Consider the following 20,262-nt stretch of genomic DNA (forward strand, 5'->3'; position numbering starts at 1 on the left):
CTCATATGCGAAGCGCCAATGTGTGACTCAGTCGCCTCTTTTGTTGACCCGCGACAAAAACTGTAACAAAATATACCGTTTAAAAAAATGGTAAATATATACTTTTAAACAGAGTTTAATGTAGTCAATATGATTCTTTTTGTGCTCGAATTGTGCGCGTGTTTTGTGCTGTGTTTAGGGCAGAATCATGGAGTTAAAGAACCGGTATATCGAATGAATTTAGCTAAATTCAGTGAGTCGACGGGCAATTTTACAATAGAGTTGTTATATCACGTGGCAAAACGACAACCGGACCAAAACTTCGTTGTGTCCCCGTTCGCAGCGTGGACAATGCTAGCGGTGACTTATGAGGGCGCAGTGGGTAATACCAATGAAGAACTGCTCTCGGCCTTACGATTTCCCCGAAAAAGCCCTCGAACAACAGTTAGATATTACTATCAAGAAATCGCGCAATGGCTTGTCGTCAACAGAACCACGGCCCAATTTACAAAATTCAGCGGAATATTCATGGACAGGGTATGGACTGGAATGCATATTGACTTCCGTCAAATTGCGGAAGAGATTTATAATACAGAAGCAGTTGACTTACCGTTCAAAAACAAAGCAGCAGCGGCCACCATCAACCGAGCAGTATCTCTAACTACCGAAGACAGGATTCCCACATTAATTGATGAAAGTCATTTGAATAACACACAGCTGATTATCGCCAGTGCTGTATATTTTAATGGGCAGTGGACTGCACCATTTAATGTTATTACAGTTAAACGAGATTTCTATAACAGTATTGGGGAGAAAATTGGTGAAGTGAATATGATGTATAATAGATACACATACCCGTTTGCGAATATTAGTGAACTTCAAGCAAGTGTGATCGAGCTGCCTTATGGTGTTGAAAACCATATGTCTATGATATTAATTCTGCCAAACCCTGGTATGACTCTAAAAGATATGTTCTTAAACTTCCTCAAAGCGAATCTTAAGACAGTATTTCAAGAGCTGAAAGTCTCTCAAAAAGACCGTGGTGATGTTGAAATTGATTGTTTCATCCCACGCTTCAAAATTGTATCAAATATTGAATTAAACGAAATTTTAAAAAATGGTATGAGAATACATGACCTTTTTGACCCAAAGAATGTCTTCTTGCCTCGCATGTCCCGGTGGCCCATTCGTGGTACAAGGGTCATACATAAAACCGAGATTGACGTAACTGAAGAAAGCAGCACACCATCGGGAAATATAGCTCCAGAATTTGCAAATGACAGTAAAGTTCTAATTTTTGAAGCTAATCGGCCATTTAGTTATTTTATTGTGGAAAAACACACAGACACTGTTATTTTGGCAGGAGTTTACCGAAAGCCTATTTTATATTGAGTTGTGAAAAGAATTGATTATCAAAAATACCCAAATAGTCATATTAGTATATATATTAGTCTAATTATAAAAGAACACCACTGATATATTTTACTGTACGATGTTTAATCACACATGTATAATGAGTTAATGAGAATAACACTCACACATAAATATAAAGTGTGCTAACAAATTAGTTACCATATATTTACAGCTGATAGTATTCGGGTCCTGGAGTATATTAAGTATGAAACATTACAATACAATACAAATACTCTTTATTGCACACCTCAATACAGAAACAGTACAAATAATATACCTAACATATAAAGAAGAGGTAAACAACAGGCGGTCTTATCGCTAAAAAGCGATCTCTTCCAGACAACCTTTAGGTAGCGGAATAAAAAAAAAATCAAACAAACATTATAGGTTTTATGATGTTCTTTTTTGGAGAAAATTGGCAAACAAATTTCTTACGTAACAGGGTGTCTGTTAATCAGTTATCTGATTTAAATGAGACCTCATTTAACAGATTCTGCAACCTTTTTTGCCTAATGTTTAACTGGCCACTTCACGTTGATACGTTAAACTACTACTTGACTGACGGACTACGTGACTATGTGTTATAAACAATGTTAAACACGGTTAACATCTTGTCAGTTAAATCATAGTTAAATAAATGCACATGATTATAAAACTAATTCTACGGATTCCACTCACGTGTTTAGTCACTCGCGCGACATGTTTCGGAGAGCTTAGGTCTCCTTTCTCTAGCACTAATGGCTCCTCTACATGATGGCCCAGCGTAGGCCAGTCCTAGGGACGCATTTATGCGTTAGAGGGAGCAAGTGATATTGCTATCTCATTTCACCGCATAGCTGCGTCCCTTGGACTGGCCTACGCTGGGCCATCGTGTAGAGGAGCCCTAACAGTGCGAGCAGCGTTCACGACGGCCATGAGTGGAATCCTTAGAATTACCTAGTTTAATGTTAATATGTCTCACGACAGTTTACCTACAATTTATTTTGTTGTTTGGTAAATTAAAACAAAAAATATGAAAAGTTTTCTTAATTTATATTTGAAGTTAAATTAAATTAGTTTGAAGTTAATATATTTAATGTTAATTACCATGTCTTAAAATATCGGTAACTAATTTCATAGCAACTTAAGTACATATAATGGGAGTGGGTAGGTAATTTTTAGATATTTGAGACTTTTAAAATGTTACCGCATTTTGACCTGTTATCACATTTTTTTATTTTAATAATTTAAATTGTTACCGCATTTTTAGATATAACTAAAACAGCTTAACGAATATTGAAGTCATGTTCCAATTTCTTTGGTTATTTATATACCTACCTAACAGGTATCGAGGTATATCCGCATTGCTCGGGGTTCCCCAGCTTTTAAACTTTTATGGAATTTCACATGAATCAACTGCCCAGTATGCTTTTTTCATTTAAATTCGACATAACATTCGGGCCCACATTTCTTTGGTCAGTTTCTATCAGAGCTCAGTTTGCACGGATACTTTCAAGAAAATAATAAAATGATAAAAACTATTGCACAAATAAGTGTTTATTTAGTGATTAGTTTCTCTTCTTTTGCATCACCTGCCACATTAAGAAGTAAGTAATAATGTTTATAACTAAACATGGAGCCACGGGTATAATTTAAATTAACAAATTACTTACAGTTTTCTTGGCTCGGTATATTCTTGTAGATTATTTACGCCTAAAAACCACAAAAAAGTCCTAACCCTTGATATGTTCTGTTTCCCTTTTTTTAACTCCAATATTTTTTATCATTTAATGACATCGGTCTCATTTTGTAAGTTTGTTTAAACTAATTATAAGGACAATTACCCTGTCGGGGTCCATGTGGAACTTTCCAAATTATTTGTAACACCTATGTACAGTCACCATCAGTTACATCCAAGCGGCCGAAGTGTTCAAAAATATCTGAACACACAGCGCCTTGACAATAGAGGCGTGTTCAGATATTTATGAGCAACTTGGCCGCTCCGATATATCTGATGGCGCCTATACATACCATGGTTTGGAATAAAGATTTACTTACTTAAATACCCGTGGTTCCATCCTGAGAAATAATATAGGTACACAAATATATTAACGATGGTTATGTATATTTATCATAGGGAATTGCAACGATTGCGTTGTCTACAACTCATGTGATACTGCCGTGATGCTCCTCAAGAAGAGAGACCCAGCAGCGGACGCTCAGCTCAAGAGTGCTTTTTGCGGGTTTGATTATAATAAACTACCTATGGTAAGTAAATACAAGGTGTCCGCGAGTAAACGGAAAAAAATAACCACGTATTTCTGAGGTCATAAGAAGGAAAAAATGAATCGAAAATCAAATAAATTTAAGTCAATTCCCTATTATTATTTTTTAATTTTGTATGTTTTTATACCTACATAACAAGATATTCTATTTATTGACAATAACAATATACATAATGGATATATACAGATGATTACTATAACTATAGCTTATATCTAAAATATAATAAATAATATAATATCATAACAAGTACATGTTCTTAGAAAATGTATGGATTAATACGAATTGGTACATTTTTGTCTCTAAATATGATCCGGACTATACTGTTAAAATCTTTCAGTTTCCTCGGTGCCCTTGTATAAAACAAATATCATTGATTTTTGAGGATTTATTTTGTTGCTATTTACTGTAGTGTAGGCATTCTGATATAGCTACAAATTGACTTACCCATCTGAAACATTATTTTCACGCGTATGGCGAATAAATTTGCTCTCTACACCTGTGCAATCTACAAAATTATACAAGGTGTAACAAAAATGGTGGGGATCTGTTTAAGATCTGGAGCAGAGCCCAGCTGGGGAAGTGCCTCCATCTTACAGAAAATCGCAGCCAAATAACACTAGACCCTAATCATAGTGTTGTGTTCCCGCCGGTGAGTAAGGTTGCCAGAGCTCAACGAGAGAGGGGATGCTAGGGTCGGCGACGCGCATGTGGCTCCTCTGGAGTTGCAGGCGTGCATGGGCTGCGGAAGCTTCTTGCCATCGGGCGGGCCGTGTGCTTGTTTGCCACCCACGTAGTATATAAAAAGCGGCCAAGTGCGAGTCGGACTCGCCCATGAAGGGTTCCGTACCATTTATGACGTATTAAAAAAACTACTTACTAGATCTGGTTCAAACCAATTTTCGTTGGAAGTTTGCATGGTAATGTATATCATATATTTTTTTTAGATTTTTCATTCCGTTATTTTAGAAGTTACAGGGGGGGGCGACACACTTTTTTTCACTTTGGAAGTGTCTCTCGCGCAAGCTATTCAGTTTAGAAAAAAATGATATTAGAAACCTAAATATCATTTTTGAAGACCTATCCATAGATACCCCACACGTATGGGTTTGATGAAAAAAGATTTTTTGAGTTTCAGTTCTAAGTATGGGGAACCCCTAAAATTTATTGTTTTTTTTTCTATTTTTGTGTAAACATCTTAATGCGGTTCATAGAATACATCTACTTACCAAGTTTAAACAGTTATAGCTCTTATAGTTTCGGAAAAAAGTGGCTGTGACATAATCGGACAGACAGACGGACATGACGAATCTATAAGGGTTCCGTTTTTTGCCATTTGGCTACGGAACCCTAAAAAGGGCATATTCGCATATTCGGTATCATGCTCTTATTAAGAAAAAGTAGAAGAATAAAATTTTGACGCTTAAAATTTTTGGCCTTTGTTGTTATTGAATATATCCCCGCCATCTAAGAGTAAACTATCCGTGGCTCCAGTGCTGCAGTATAATTAATTACAATCCGGTAGGTAAGCCTTTAAAATGTCCAATTATTCCCTTCGCAGGTATGTTGTTCCGAGCTGACAACGGAGCAGGCACCGGAAGCCGTCGAGAACCATCCTAATCTGCTCCTAATCCCGGAGATTTGCAGAAACAACAAGAAAAAGATAGGCGGTAAATGTATTGAAATATTAACATTAACATATTTGGAAGGAAAATATGTTCCTAAATACATATCTAAATTTAATACCTGTATCCCACAGGTGGCCGGCCGGCGAAGCGATATGAGTTTCCGTGGATGGTGCTTCTTGCCTATGAAACACGTGAGTTTTAAATACCTTTATCGTTAACCATCTTGTTGAACATAATGATAATGAAGTATTTCTTGGGTACGCATGTTTCATATGGTTAATAAAACTTCATAGCAAAAATACGCCTATATACGCTTAAACAAGAAATCATAATCATAAAGACAATCTAAATTTAAGTTCTAACTTCTTCCGTTTCAGCCTTGGGACCCCAATTTAAGTGCGGTGGCAGTCTCATAAATGAGCGTTACGTGCTCACCGCAGCCCACTGCCTCTCCGACTTGAAACTCATCGGCGTGCGAGTCGGAGAGTTTGACATAGACGCCACCACAGCTTGTGCTGAGCTAGATAACTGCAGTGATGAGATACAGGTATAAAATTATTGATATAAACTTACGTCTTGATCATTGAACCCATGGGCGTAGGCAGGTATTGGCAGGGGGGGAACTGAAACTAAAATTTTACATACAATTTATGCTCCTCTGCCCCCCTAGTTCACTGGCTGGCTACGCCCTTGATTAATCCCGCTAAACTTGACGTGAGCTCGTGAGACCCTGAACACGATTATGGTGTTCTTGAGATGACAACAACCTTGCCGGGATGTGTTGAATGAGAGTTGGCAGCGTCTTCTGCAAAATCCATCATCCCATCCAGTATCAGCCAACATAGCATCAGTGTTTGGTCGCTGTGGTACTCCAATTTGGACACACATTTCACATCTGGTTAAAATACTAAAAGGGGCTCCTTTAGAATCAGGATATTTCTGCAAGCCACTACAGATATTTTTACAAGCGTTTATTTAGTTTCACCTGTTCCGTTGTTTGTATTCAAATCTTGCAAGTTAAATTTGACCCACTTCCCCAGTTCCGATGAAGCTGAAGCATACATATGTAAGTCAGGTGACAATGCAATATTAAGTATGGTACCATTAAGCTGATCTCGAGATGGAGACAGGTGGTGGTCATAGGAACTCTGTGATAGAACAACGGAACCTAATTGTGTTTGGGTTTTTAGAATTGTCTTGATGAGTATTAATTGCCTGTGGAAAGAAAAGTACAGTCATGATAAAATCTTGTACCAAAAATGTCTTTTTTGCCACAAACTTATATATACAAGGATTTGTAGGAAGGAAAATTTATATTTGTAGGACTTGCGCGTTGAAGAAGCCATATCTCATCCTGAATACCGTGGCAGGCCTAATGTTAGAAACGATATCGGGCTCCTAAGGCTCAGGAAACCTGTAGACTTGTCTCCAAGTAAGTATCTCACTATTTAGATCAATTATAAGTACGTTCAACTCTTAGTGTTTGGTTCAGCATATTATTTATTTATTGAACGATATAAAATTTTACAAATGGTGGACATAAGGCATTCTGTCAACCATTGGGTCAAACAGAAACAAGTAAGTGCAGTGCATAAATTATCGATAAATTGGGTCATTTTTTGAAAAAGTACTAAGGATGGATTTTCATAACAGGTGCTACTTTCACTTGATCCACACTACGTAGTAGCTGCCATACGACCTTTGTACTTTATAATCTTTATATCTTATTTGTGTTCTCCAGATTCCATAATATTCTCACTAGGCCATTATTTTTTTGTCACCAGAAAACACCGGCGTAGTTTGTCTGCCAGCTACCAGACAGCAGCAGAATCTTGATCTTGGTAGACAGGTCGCTACGCTTGCTGGGTGGGGCTACACGGATCAGGGCTCCACTTCAGCTATACTGCGCACCGTTGTGGTTCCAGTATACACCGTCGAGAACTGCCGGCAGCTGTATAATAGGTTGGTTATCAAGCAATGTCTACAGTTCGAGCAGAATTTCCTAGCAGGCGCGGATACAAGGGGGGGGCCATAGGGGCAATGGCCCCCCCCTAAAACCCTGGCTCTCACATTACTAAATTGAGTAACATTTTTTTTTACCTTATTTTCTGTGCAAAAATATATGATTTTCTCAAAATGGCCCCCCCCTAAGCCAAATCTTGTATCCGCGCCTGTTTCCTAGGCAGTGTAGAGGGGCCCCTCTTGCCCCTACGCCTCCGCCCCCCTCATTTTCCTTTTGACTCATAACTTCTGAGCAAAATATAAATAGTAAGCATACCTTACAAGATTATCGAACTCATATTCCTGTAAAAACTGGAACAACTGCAACTGGGATATCACCATCAGGTAGGCAATCCAGACTCTTTAAAGTAACTTATAACGAAATATATTATACTTAAATACTCTATGGAGCACAGTTAGCAGCGCACACGTAGATGCCATCTTTTCATCACTGTATCAGGCATCATCAACAAACTGAGAGATACATAAAACTTTATTTTTAAGTAGTGATGGATTTCGTTAATTAAGAAAAAATTAATAGAAAAGGAAGCAGGAGATCCTCGGACATAGGTAAATATTCTTTATAACTCTTATGCAGATCAGTTATCCAATACAATAAATATTCTCAGTAAAGTAGACAGGTATTTGCAAGTATGCTGTTCCATTTATCATTGGTCTTCTATTCCAGAGGCAGGAAACCAGGTGAAGAAGACGAGACGATCAACAAACTCTGCGCCGGGCAGAAAGGCATGGGATCGTGCGAAGGAGATTCTGGCGGGCCCTTGATGCTTATGGATCAAGCAGGCCACTTCGTGCAGTATGGTGTGGATTCGTATGGACCTACACTCTGCGGCGCTGACTTCCCTACTGCTTACACCGATGTTACTAAATATATGAAATGGATCCTTGATACTATTAGACCTTGACTCCTGTTTTTTTAGTAAGTTGGATTTTATTGCATATTAAATGATAAGGGACATTCGTTTATTTGTATTTTACAATATAAAAACATTTTAATGAACCTCTACTTCATCTTAGTAATTTGTTGTTTAGATACAAATACAAGAGTACATGCTAACTTCGCAACCAAATTAATAAGCCTCAGGGTAATAATAAGAAGTTGTTTGAATTGATTATTTCAACGAAACTCATATGCAAGTTAAAACTAATGTAAGCTGAAAAATAAAAATAGGTAAGGAATTTTAAACAAAAACCAGAAATAAAATAAATATGATTTAATTTAAACGAAGATCACATTACAAATAAAACACCTTATCATTCTAATCACTCGCCCTCAGGAATGTCTCCTCTATGTACAACAGGTTTCTTTTTTCTAACAATGCGTCTCCGAATCGGTTTGGCATGGCCTGACACAGGACCTTCCTCTACTGCAGGTGCAGGCGTAGCTTCTTGCAACACTTGCGTTCCAGGTGGATAGTTGTCTATTCCCGACATTGTTGGTTCTTGACTTACTGCTTCAGTCCTGGTCGCGTTCTCAAGCTGCACAGCTATGCTGTTGTGCCCGTCATCCTTAAGTGTTATAGTTGACCCATCAGGATTGCTTGACTTGAACGAGAAAGTCGAACCGGGAGTGGAATCTGGTATTATAATCGGGTTGTTGGCTAAGGTATCCTGGCTGTTGAAAGTCGGCCCAGGTGAAAATGGCATAGGGTTTGATCGCACTGGCATTGGAATTGTGGGATTTGGCGTAGCGATTGTTGGGCTTGGCATAACGTTTGTTGGGGTAGACATAGGACTCGAAGGCATTGGCACAGCTGACGGCTTCTGGTCGATGTGGACATCCCCAAGGTTCTCTTGCGGATTCACTGCGCTTGGAGAAAGATTAGTCTTAACGCCGTTTGGAAACTCATCAGAGTATTCATATACGCCGTCGTTTGTTACTTGCTTGTACGAGAAGGAAGAAGGGGCGTTGTCCTTTTGAACTTCTGGCTTTTGCAAGTTAATCATCGGAGCTGAAGGCCTAGTATGTCTGTGCTCCATGAAGTTAACGGTTGGCTGAGTGGGCACAAGAAGCTGATTTTCTTGGCTTGTAACTTGCTTGTAAGAGAAGGAAGAAGGTACCGTGTTCTCATGAATTTGTGGCGTTCGCGAGTTGATCATTGGAGGTGGAGCTGATCGCCCAGTATTGCTGTGTTCCATAAAGTTGAGGGTTGGCTCTGAAGGTAAATGAGGCTGATGTTCTTGACTTGTAACTTGCTTGTAAGAAAAAGATGAAGGTGGCGATGCTTCTATTGCTGCTTGTGGTGTTGCCATGGGCATAATTGGGGCTGGTACAAATGGTGCCGGCTTTAATTTAGTTGGCTTGTGTTCTACCACGTTGATAGAAGCAGATGGCAGATGAGAAGACGTTTGATCCATCGAGCTGACTTTTTTTACATCTCTTACGGGATCTTCAACATTGACAACTACGAATGGATTAGGATTGCTATGACTGATTTGTTTGTATGAATAAGTCAGTGGCACGGGCGCAAGTGGATCTACTACGGTAAAAGGACTATCAATGTGTACTGCGGGATGAGCACTATCTTCATCAATGCACCCTTGTACCGGGACTGGGGCTCGCATGGCTAATGGCGGAGGAGGAGCGAATGTGTCCACAACTCGCTCATCAACAGGTCCAACTGGAGGATGGCTTCCCTGCCTGCTGTTCGAAATCTTGTATGAATATGAACCAGAAACAGGCGTCGAAGGCTTGACAGCATTAAGGTTTACCGGATTCATGGGGAAAGGACCACTGTACATCGGAGATTCAAATACGCGAACTTTGCCTTGTGGGAATGGCATTGCCATGTTAGCAGAAGGAGGTAGATGTGGTTTACCTTGTTCAGTGGTTAAACTAGAGCCACCGTAACTTGTAACGGAACCGTCGCTATGAACATGTTTATAGTTAAACGAATCCGCTCCTGGTGCTGTCAGTACATTCACTGGCTGAATTGGTGGAATGCTTACAAATTCATTTGGAACTGGAACGGCAAGAAGAGGTGGTCTGTTATATTTTGCTCCTGCGGCCACTTTCTCTATTCTGTCGGTAATGTGCGGTGGTGGGATCGGGTGGGGCATTCCATGCACAATGACTGCAGGACTCGAACTGCGTTCTTCAAACATACTCGATCCAGTGTACGTAGTCATTTTTCCGGCTCCAATTTGTTTGTATGAAAATGAACTGGGAGGAGGCGGTACACCTGGCGAAACAGAAATAGGCACAGGATTATATTCAACTACATTAACCGATTCAGCTGGAACACCTGCATCAATGTTCATTCTGCCGTCGGCATATGAATGGCTAAAAGAATACGCTCCTTGACCAGTTGGATGTCTAAAGGGATTTTTCTCTGGTAAACTGGGAACGTTAATTGGGGCGGTGGATATTCCATTATCCGTGACTATCACAGCGCCATTTGCTCCAGATGATAAATGCGTAGTAATTCCGCCATTGACGTCCATTTGTGAATAAGAATACCCTGTAGGTACTGGTGGTACAGGCTTTACCACTGCGGCATTAATTTTGACTGGTGTTGGTGCAACATTTAGATAGGGACCTCTAGGATTAGATGCGATTGCAGCTACTTTCTCAATTCTGTCCATTAGAAACATAGGGGACGGAGGGATTCCTGTCTCAGTTACCACCACTGGTCCTCGTTTCATAAATATAGGAGACAATCCCATGTAAGACGTCATTCTACCATCTTGTATTTGCTGATAAGCGTAAGTAACGGGTTGAGCTACTTCTGAAACAATAATTTTCGATACTTCTGGCAATACTGGAACTGGTAAGCGCACAGGAATTTTTCTAACTCTATCAATGATGAATGGCAGCGTCTTGCCGCTCTCTGTCACTCTCACGCCGTTCCCTAACTCAAGGGAGCTGGTGTACGTCGTCAGTGATCCGTCTTGGTTTACCTGCTTGTACGAATATTGGGTTGGAAAAACTGGGACCTTTGGGGGCTGTACCAGGACTGGAACTGGTTGAATAGGCAGGCTGACAGGAGGCGCTAAGCAAGGCTTTATTGGTTTAGCGATGAATTGAGCCTTAGAGGGTAGTAGACCTACTTCTTTTAGCACTTCTGCTTTTCCGTTCAGAATTCCCGATGTTAATAGATTCTTAACTCCTAAGAGCGCGTTGTAGGTTTCGTTTAAAGTGTTGGTGCCCAGATAAGACCCGACGATGCCTATATGTGAATTAGGCGGTATTTTCTCGTAGACAGCTGGTTCGAGGGTTCCTTTAGGAACAGCTTTGATGACAACGTCGTTGAAGCCAGGAATGCTGTAGAACTTAACATCAGGGGCTTCGGGCTGGATGCAGTTGGGCTCATTGCATCTGAACAGCTTGTTAATGATCATGTCTTTGATCTGGTGGAGGTGACGACGCGGTCGGTCTTCCGCCAGTGCTGTGGCTAACCATGCCAGAAATATGCACTGAAAATAAATACCACCATTAGATTTAGGTACATGAATAGATAAAAACCTATATACTTAATATCAATGATACGATCAATGATGTTTACCAACGAACATGAAAGAAATAAAGAAGTATCTATCTATACCTATAGGTAAGTAAGTAAAATTCATAGATGAAATAATATAGGTTACCCACCCACTTATTGACTGAGCGTTACTGAAGGTCTAAGTTTCAGCTTCGTTCAATGATTAAATAGTTTTTTATCGATTCAATTTTGTTTTTTTTTTCAATATGGCGGATCTATACAATTATTTAGTTTAAAGCCCTAGCTTTAAGCTTAATAAATGTATTAATCCGCCATATACCTATATCCTCGCGAGGTCTACCTACAACTCACAGAGCCACTAATGTGGTTTTGGTACCGTCAACGTGTTAAATATCGATTCGAACAAAGTACCAAAAATGTGTACACACTACCTTAATGTATGGGCAATAAGGGCGTGTATACATATTTTTGGCACTTTGTCAGCATCGATATTTAATACCTTGACTGTACAATATATTACAGTACTCTTTACTGTACAAGCTTTAATATGAATCTAGTCCATGATTGTTTCCGCATTTTTGACGAGGTAGGTAATTACGTATCTAAGCCTGACAAAAGGTCTATGTCAAAAAATGCCTGTTTCCAGCGATGTATACCTACATACTATACATATATATAGTGCTTTTCTCAAACGTGAGGAAATACTAAAAAATAGCAGAAAATAGGAAATTCGCAACGTGTGGTGATAAATTAAAACACGACCGAAGGGAGTGTTTTAAATCGACACGAGTTGCGAATAACCTATTCGCACGTGTGTCGTACAACGTTTTACAGTACATATGGCTCTTTAAAGATTCGACATATGCACGGAAAGTGCTCATTCCCGCACACTTGCGGGTAAGTAGCACCATATGTACTGTAATATATAAGGGGTGTTTATTTAGTCACCTGCATTAATTTACGGGGTGTGTATTAGGTACTAAGCAAATTTTTGTATGGGACCAACCCCGAAAACGCGAAAAAAAATTTAATCTCACATACAAAATGTCAAGGTCACACAGCCAAGATGTATGAAACAGACAATTTTTTTTCACGTTTTTGGTGTTGGTCCCATAGTAAAAGTTGCTCAGTATGACCTATAATATACACCCCGTAAATTATTGCAGGTGACTAAATAAACACCGTATTTAGCGAATTTCGTATACGGAAAATACCTTAAATATCGTAGATAGGATATTTTGCTGAACGAAGACTTAACGTTATTTTTAAAAGTCAGTAATTCTGCATTTAAAGATTTTCTAAGAATTACTTGCTTCCTGCTTGCTTCATCTGGGAATCGTACCGTCTTAATAATTTTCTTGAAATTTGACTCAAATATTTTACGTTGTTCCTTTCTTTTAAAATACTATATTACTTAAGAAGAATTATTATTTTTTGTCTATTCTTTCGATTGGCATCATAAAAATAGGGGTGATTATTTTTTCACATTTCAGTGGGTTCGATACCCAGACGAAGCAAGTAATTCTTAGAAAATCTTTAAATGCAGAATTACTGTCTTTTAAAAATAACATAAAGTCTTCTTTCAGAAAAATATCCTATCTTCGATATTTAAGGTACTTTCCCTTGATGTCCCATAGTCTTGGGACGCCCTGTATGTACAAGTACCTTCCGCGATATTGCACGCACCCAGGCTCTCGTGCAGTTCCCCTTTAATTTACAATTTGCATCAAAATGCGACCATCTCTGAGCATGTTTGAGAAGAAACAATATCTACTACATTAAATAATTTACTTAAAAATAAATACACAAATCTGTTGTCAAAAAAAACCTTTAGGTAGTTTCGTGGCAATATATAAGGATCATTAGCTTTCGCCGATTATTCACCACAACTTAACATAATGTTAAGTAATTAAATGGAATTTACGTAATTAGTTTACTTGGCAACAACTATTTTTTTTTAATTTAATGTAATGTATTGGCCTTATATGCATTATTTGATTGTTTGTATCGACATACAATGTAATGCACATATTACTTTATGATGAATAAATAAAATAAAAAAACAACTGTTATGTTAATGCGAAACGTATATAAAATCACAATACAGATTTTTGTTTTTGACTCAATTACCCATATTTTACAGGTAAATATGAATACGATGGCTATACGTCCCGTATGTAAGTATCGCATCCCGTATTTTCATCCGTCCCGTTTTTATCCGGCATACCTATGTGAGTTAAAGTTATGGATATATGTAGGTATTTCCTCTTTACTACAACATCCCCCCCCCCCCATCATGCCGTATCCTTCCCGAATAGAGTCAGACCAAGCTTCGTGAATGACACGATCTACAGTCCATCTTAGGTGACATTTCTATGCAAATAAAATATGACGTTTATAATGGCACTGCCTCACTTTATCCTGTTCAAGACGGTGCAAAGTCAGCTTACACTCTGTCCCGGCAATATTCCCGGATCGGATTCCCAGAGAAAACGATATCAGGGTGCGTAGCCAACGTGCCAATCGTTAACGCTCCAGCGTAGCGTCATCTCTCTCTATCACTCTTCCGTATTAGTGCGACAGTGACAGTTGCGTTGCGTTCGCTACGGAGCGTTAACGATTGGTACGTTGCCTATGTCATTGGTCAAGTTAAATTTCCAAAACAGCCAATGTTTTTCGCGATCCCGAAGTTGATCCCATGGTAACTGTTGTTCAATATCACCTAAATAGGTATTCACCTCGCAGTATATAAGCTAAGGGTTGAAAAAACCCTGTATAAGTGTAGGCATAGGTCTATATAATAAAGAGGTTAATTCTGTCGGGCAAAGTTGAAGGCACCACAGGCCCTCACCCTACTAAGATGGTGTGCTCAAATCACTGCACCTATGCAATTAAAACTGCACGAGACCATACGCTTAGCGAAAAATAGAAGCCTATGGAGGAACCTGCTCTTCGACAGTAGGACACGATGCCTCGATCCTAAGCATTGAGGGACCGACTGAACAAGAAGAGTAAGCAATACAATAAAAGTTAACGACTCCAGTCCATATAACCTAAATATATCCTGTTTTTATTACTTGACATTCAAATTTACCCCGCCTGTAAGGGTGCACGTAAAAATAAGCTTTATGTTCCCCGAACTTTGCCATATCTACACAGGAAAGATGCGAACGAGTTAAGCATACTATAAAATGTGCATGTCCCAGGTCACCCAGGTGATATATCCATGCCGGTAATTTGAATCGGTAAAATCAATTGATTTATTTTTACTTACATTGATCACCATCAACCGCATGATGCCACTTGTCACTGTTCACTGACCCCTCGCTCAACACAAACTAACTAAATAATTTACCGACCGCCCCTTTTGTACCGAAGAAAGCTACTAAAATAAATTAACTAATCGCATATTATAATCACTTATGATTCAACGCTCAATACATCCGATCTCATCTAATTAGAAGGAATTCCAGTAATGAGTTCTTGCGAAGAATAATACGAGATATGGTTCAATATTTATTTATTTATCATTCTTAGAATTAAGTTATGATTAATGGAAGACTGGTATACATGACTAGATTTTTACATGAAATCAACATAATATTGTGTTGCAATATTTTCTTAAGTTATAATAATAAATATTAAACTTATGACTAAAGTTATGAATAGATTTTAAGACGAATGTGGAGGACACTCGCGAAATCGCTTTTTCATACAAACGTAGTCCTCATTTGCTCTCTGGATTTTAATATTATTAAAAATATTTTAACACAATTTGTTGTATATCAACCACAGCTATTCCCCTAGGTTTGATTTTTATCGAATTTTTAATGATCATAAGATTCAGGAGCATTTAACATTTGTTTGTTTTCCGCTCCTAATTTTTAAAATTATCAAAAAATCTAAAAAGTCAAACGTAGGGGCATAGACGGCATAGTGATGGTTAAATTATGGAAAATATTTATTACAATGTCAATATCCAGAATGGGAACTGCGTTTGTATGGCGGCCGTCGTCTTTTCTCTTAACACGAAAGAATCACGCTTTTATGGGTTAATGCTAATAATATCTTAAACCTAAAATGCTTTCATTTAACTATTTCAGTCTATAAGTAACTAAAAATATGCTGAGAGAGTTATACAATTTTCAAATCAAATCAAAGTAATTTTTATATGCGGATCTGCATTGCCATCCGGGCACCCTACCGAGCGACTTTGACTTAGGCCAAAATTTATATTTCTAAGTTTTTAAGTGTTTTTATTTATTATGTTTTACATAAATCGTTTATTTGCCTGTTGGCTCATAGTAGATATCTAATTTAATTTAGGTAGATATGCCATTTATGGTAAGGTCCTAAGTTAAGTTATCTTGGTTATAAAATAACTTTAATATGCAAAATATATCCTCAGGGTTCTAACAGCATTATAGTATAGAACCATACTATGATTAACATTTACTGAATACGTGCTTCTATACAGGTTAATCATAGTATGGTTTTCTAGAGACCCAGTTCACGTATATTTTAAGCTATGTGAACCTTCCGTATGCTCTTAGTTACATACTGGTATATACACAGACACGATACTGATACAGAAAACTAACTTCTCGATATTTTAACCGCACCAAGGCACATCTCCATCAAAGACGTGCCTCTGAATAGGCGGCGCATGGTGTGGTTGCGGAGATCCGTGCAGCAGTTCGCACATGAAGCTGATGTATGTGATGGCAAGCCGGAGTGTCTCGATGCGGGAAAGCCGTTTTTCGTAGGCAAAGGTCGGGACCTGGGGGAGGAAAATGTTAAGAGAAAATGTTGCGTATCAAAAGTTTCACTCGGGATGAACATGCTTATCCTTTCCCGTAAGTTTGCCGCGCGGTGTTACGCGACTGACGCGATACCACGAGTTCTTTATCATAAGGTCATATCGAACGCCTACCTTTCTCCTCAACTTGTCAAAAGCCTCATTCAGGTTGAACATGCGACGCCTCTCCCGTATATTTGCCGCGCGACGTTGCGCGACTGACGCGACGCGACGCCGCGGCTTCTTGCCGCCGGAGGACGAGCGCGACGGGCCACGTCCACATCCCGCCGCCGACCACACTGTTATTAGAATTAACACTCGATTAGCATACATATTTAAAAGTTGCAAAGTGAACCAGACCTTTCCCTTCTCAAAGTATTTGATAGGCTACATAGAGAACCAAGGGTGGTTATACATACTTAGTTATGTCACCCCTTTGACTTGAAATAGTTAATACTTTCGGAAAACGCCCTTGCCCTAGAAAACGAACTAACAGGCTTAAACCTTTGCGGAAATCGAATATGTATAGCAGGGCTGAGCAGAGGACAGTGACTTGATCACTGTTGTGGCCACTACCCACTACTATGTGTCATAACGTTTGTAATATCATGTCTTATCTTACCCAGGTCGGCCGGCGGGAACACCAGGATGTCGGGGTAATGCACCGGCGGGGGTGGTGCGTCCCACAGCGGGCAGTGACTTGAACATTGTCTGCTTTGTGTAGTGTCTTGTCTTATCTTAGCTTAGCCAGGTCGGCCGGCGAGAACACCAGGATGTCGGGGTAATGCACCGGCGGGGGTGGTGCGTCCCACAGCGGGCAGTGACTTGAACATTGTCTGCTGTGTGTAGTGTCTTGTCTTATCTTAGCTTAGCCAGGTCGGCCGGCGAGAACACCAGGATGTCGGGGTAATGCACCGGCGGGGGTGGTGCGTCCCTCAGCGGGCAGTGACTTGAACATCGTCTGCTGGTTGTAATGTCTTGTCTTATCTTACCCAGGTCGGCCGGCGGGAACGCCAGGATGTCGGGGTAATGCACCGGCGGGGGTGGTGCGTCCCTCAGCGGGCAGTGACTTGAACATCGTCTGCTGGTTGTAATGTCTTGTCTTATCTTACCCAGGTCGGCCGGCGGGAACGCCAGGATGTCGGGGTAGGGCACCGGCGCGGGTGGTGCGTCCCACAGCGGACCGTATGGGGACACCTCACTGCCCTGAAAAGCATAATCCCTTTAAACATTCACCAACATCCGAACACCAGTTTTAACTCATGTTTCTAGTGTCTGAGTCATTTTTATGCTCAGATTCTCTATGTAGAAGACTAAGACTTACCTAAACAGGTATTTCTACCTAACAGTCGAGGCGCGTCAAGCATCCCTGTTGGGTAAGCTGAGGCTAAAGTTCGGTTAAGTTACACCAAAATGTAAATTTTGTTATAGTTATGAGAAGTTTCACAGTTATTTCTGAAGTGACAATGATTAGTCCATCGATTATGTTGATGCAACTGGCCCTTTACCTGTACAATAATGAGCTTAATCCCCTAAAATTATAGACATTAGGAAACGAGTTCTGCGCGCCGCTACTAGTAATGTTTGTGTGAGAATTCCCGTTTCTCACTCCAGTAACATTAATCTAGTTTAGTGTGACAGTCTCATCTAATTTCTAACAACTGACAAATAAATAACTAAAGAATTAGCTAAAATACGTACTGCAGATCCGCTCCAAACGTGCGACGTGTCGCTGCCGTAGGACATCAGCGGGAAATGAATCTTGATACCTGGCACCCTCACTTATCTAGAAAACAGCCCCTGCTACCACAGCACAAGCTTTTAGAACCACTAGCACACTCTGATCAGAACCAGAACCAACCGCGTCACGAACTATACTAAATCAAAATACACATTCATATTTTCATGCTAACATTTTATTAAATTTACTCACCTCTCAAAACCCAACCCTCATACACCCTATTTAAGTCCATTTTTCAGTATCTGTTGAAAAGCGCACCCCTAACCATAGTGTCGCCAGGTTTCTGATCGCTGATTGGTCGGGGTAAGGGTAACCCGAGGGTGGCTGGCTGTGATTGGCTGCAGCGGGTGCATGGGCGGGAGTATTGACTGAAAATGTCTGATCTCGAAATTAAGATTTCTGAAATCAGGTTGCCGTACAAATAAAAATATAATGACATATTTTGTTAAGATATTCGCGCTATAATATTCATTAAAGACTTTTGAAATTAAAATGGTTTAATCCTGTTAAATCCATAAATACCTGTAAAATACTGAAACTCATTCCTCTAGCTTCGGTATCAACATAATACTTCTGTCTCTTATCTGTCAGTTATTTTTGGGAGAAAGCATTTCTGTCGTCGTGTTCCATCTTCTATTCTACAAAAAAATTAACATTTGCGTGGAAACTGGAAAGACATAAATTGTAGTTAGTTACATTTTTGACTGATGACATATACCTATCGGCAGACCTACGATGGTCTCCCTATCTATTGGCAGACTGATTTACAAAGGTATCTTGATTCGACTTGATTTACTAATATTATAAGTTATGACTCTTGGTGTGTGTTACTTAAGCACCCATTAAATCATGAGCTAACATAAACAATAATAAACATAAGCTGGAATAACCTTAATTATACCTACCTAATTTTTTTCTTGGGATGTAAATAGGGGTAAACTTAGTACTGACCGTACCGTAATACCTACACCCGTACCCGTACCTACCTGTATCCGTCAGTACGGGACACTACAAGTTGAACCAACACATGTTTCAAAATGGAAAGACAGAAGACGCGACATGCAGGTTCTGCCAGGAGTCAGAGGAGACACGAATGCATATTCTCTGTTCCTGTGGACCACTAATGTCACAAAGAAGTACCACTTACCTTTAGGGCGGCACGTATTGCAACGTTATGAGGTACAGAACATTACGGCCCAAAGAATATGGAATTTCCTAGATTCAACGGGCATAATAATAGTGAATATTAAAGGGCCGCCACAATAGACTGCTTGGTTGACCAAGCAGTCTATTGTGGCGGCCCGTGGCACTCATAAAAGCCCACAATTACAACAATAATAAAAATGATAGTGAGAATCTCGTGAAAGCCGAGAAGGACAAGTCCAGTAAGTACCTAGACTTGGCTCACGAGATAACCGCCATGTGGGATGTTGATTCGACGATCATTGTCCCGATAGTCGTTTCAGCGAATGGTCTCATAGCGAAGAGTCTCGACCAGCACCTTGAGAGACTCTCGCTAGGTGGTTGCATCAAGGGTCAGATGCAGAACGTACATCTGTAACGAGAATATAATCGCGGTCCAAAGACTTTTATAAAATGGCACGTTTAATTTGTGGGGCTACCTACATTGAACTTCGAGTGTTCACTATACCTGATCGAGCTACAGTTATTACATCATCTAAGTGACTATAAGTGCGTAGTATCTCCTGGCAGAGCCAAGCCTCTGATACAGCAAGGCTGTAGGTAAATTAATTTTCACCACACCAACTGGTAAAGGGCCTCTTGATTGTTCAAAAACTAATGAGAAAGTTGCATTTTATCCACACGTGGGGCAAAGTAATCAGATGCAAATTTTGAGTTGTTTCCTTATTTTAGCTGGTCGAATTGACTTTTAAATGATGATTTTCAATAATAAATTTATTATTAAGTTCATTTAGATTTGTTTTTTTGGTAGGTATTTCATATTTTCTTCGC

General features: G+C 39.6%; 4 protein-coding genes across 4 annotated transcripts in view; 2 read left to right on the top strand and 2 right to left on the bottom strand.

Moving 5' to 3' along the window:
• LOC133528077 (melanization protease 1-like) overlaps window positions 1–8,262 on the top strand; it is a 154,791-nt gene extending 146,529 nt beyond the window's left edge. The window contains exons 2-9 of the mRNA XM_061865290.1: window positions 1,688–2,978; window positions 3,509–3,639; window positions 5,216–5,324; window positions 5,414–5,473; window positions 5,660–5,829; window positions 6,606–6,714; window positions 7,067–7,244; window positions 7,972–8,262. Coding sequence (XP_061721274.1) covers window positions 2,900–2,978; window positions 3,509–3,639; window positions 5,216–5,324; window positions 5,414–5,473; window positions 5,660–5,829; window positions 6,606–6,714; window positions 7,067–7,244; window positions 7,972–8,209 — 1,074 coding nt within the window. The 5' untranslated portion in view covers window positions 1,688–2,899 and the 3' untranslated portion in view covers window positions 8,210–8,262. The remainder of the gene's footprint in view (window positions 1–1,687; window positions 2,979–3,508; window positions 3,640–5,215; window positions 5,325–5,413; window positions 5,474–5,659; window positions 5,830–6,605; window positions 6,715–7,066; window positions 7,245–7,971) is intronic.
• On the top strand, window positions 32–2,921 carry LOC133528070 (serine protease inhibitor 77Ba-like). The gene has a single exon (XM_061865280.1). The coding sequence runs from the start codon at window positions 130–132 to the stop codon at window positions 1,369–1,371; it is 1,242 nt and encodes a 413-aa protein (XP_061721264.1). The 5' UTR covers window positions 32–129; the 3' UTR covers window positions 1,372–2,921.
• A 241-nt stretch (window positions 8,263–8,503) lies between the features above and the next one.
• LOC133528342 (uncharacterized) lies at window positions 8,504–15,181 on the bottom strand. Its single transcript, XM_061865698.1, has 2 exons — window positions 15,024–15,181; window positions 8,504–11,720 (listed from the first exon to the last, which is right to left on the bottom strand). The coding sequence occupies exons 1-2, from the start codon at window positions 15,042–15,044 to the stop codon at window positions 8,568–8,570; spliced, it is 3,174 nt and encodes a 1,057-aa protein (XP_061721682.1). The 5' UTR covers window positions 15,045–15,181; the 3' UTR covers window positions 8,504–8,567.
• A 1,035-nt stretch (window positions 15,182–16,216) lies between these two features.
• LOC133528343 (protein Fer3-like) lies at window positions 16,217–19,148 on the bottom strand. Its single transcript, XM_061865699.1, has 4 exons — window positions 18,249–19,148; window positions 17,660–17,753; window positions 16,683–16,846; window positions 16,217–16,529 (listed from the first exon to the last, which is right to left on the bottom strand). Exons 1-4 carry the CDS (start codon window positions 18,291–18,293, stop codon window positions 16,362–16,364), a joined length of 471 nt encoding a protein of 156 aa, XP_061721683.1. The 5' UTR covers window positions 18,294–19,148; the 3' UTR covers window positions 16,217–16,361.
• Between the last annotated feature and the right edge of the window lie 1,114 nt (window positions 19,149–20,262).

This window comes from Cydia pomonella, chromosome 19 (assembly GCF_033807575.1).
Source record: "Cydia pomonella isolate Wapato2018A chromosome 19, ilCydPomo1, whole genome shotgun sequence".
NCBI classification, from domain to species: Eukaryota; Metazoa; Arthropoda; class Insecta; order Lepidoptera; family Tortricidae; genus Cydia; species Cydia pomonella.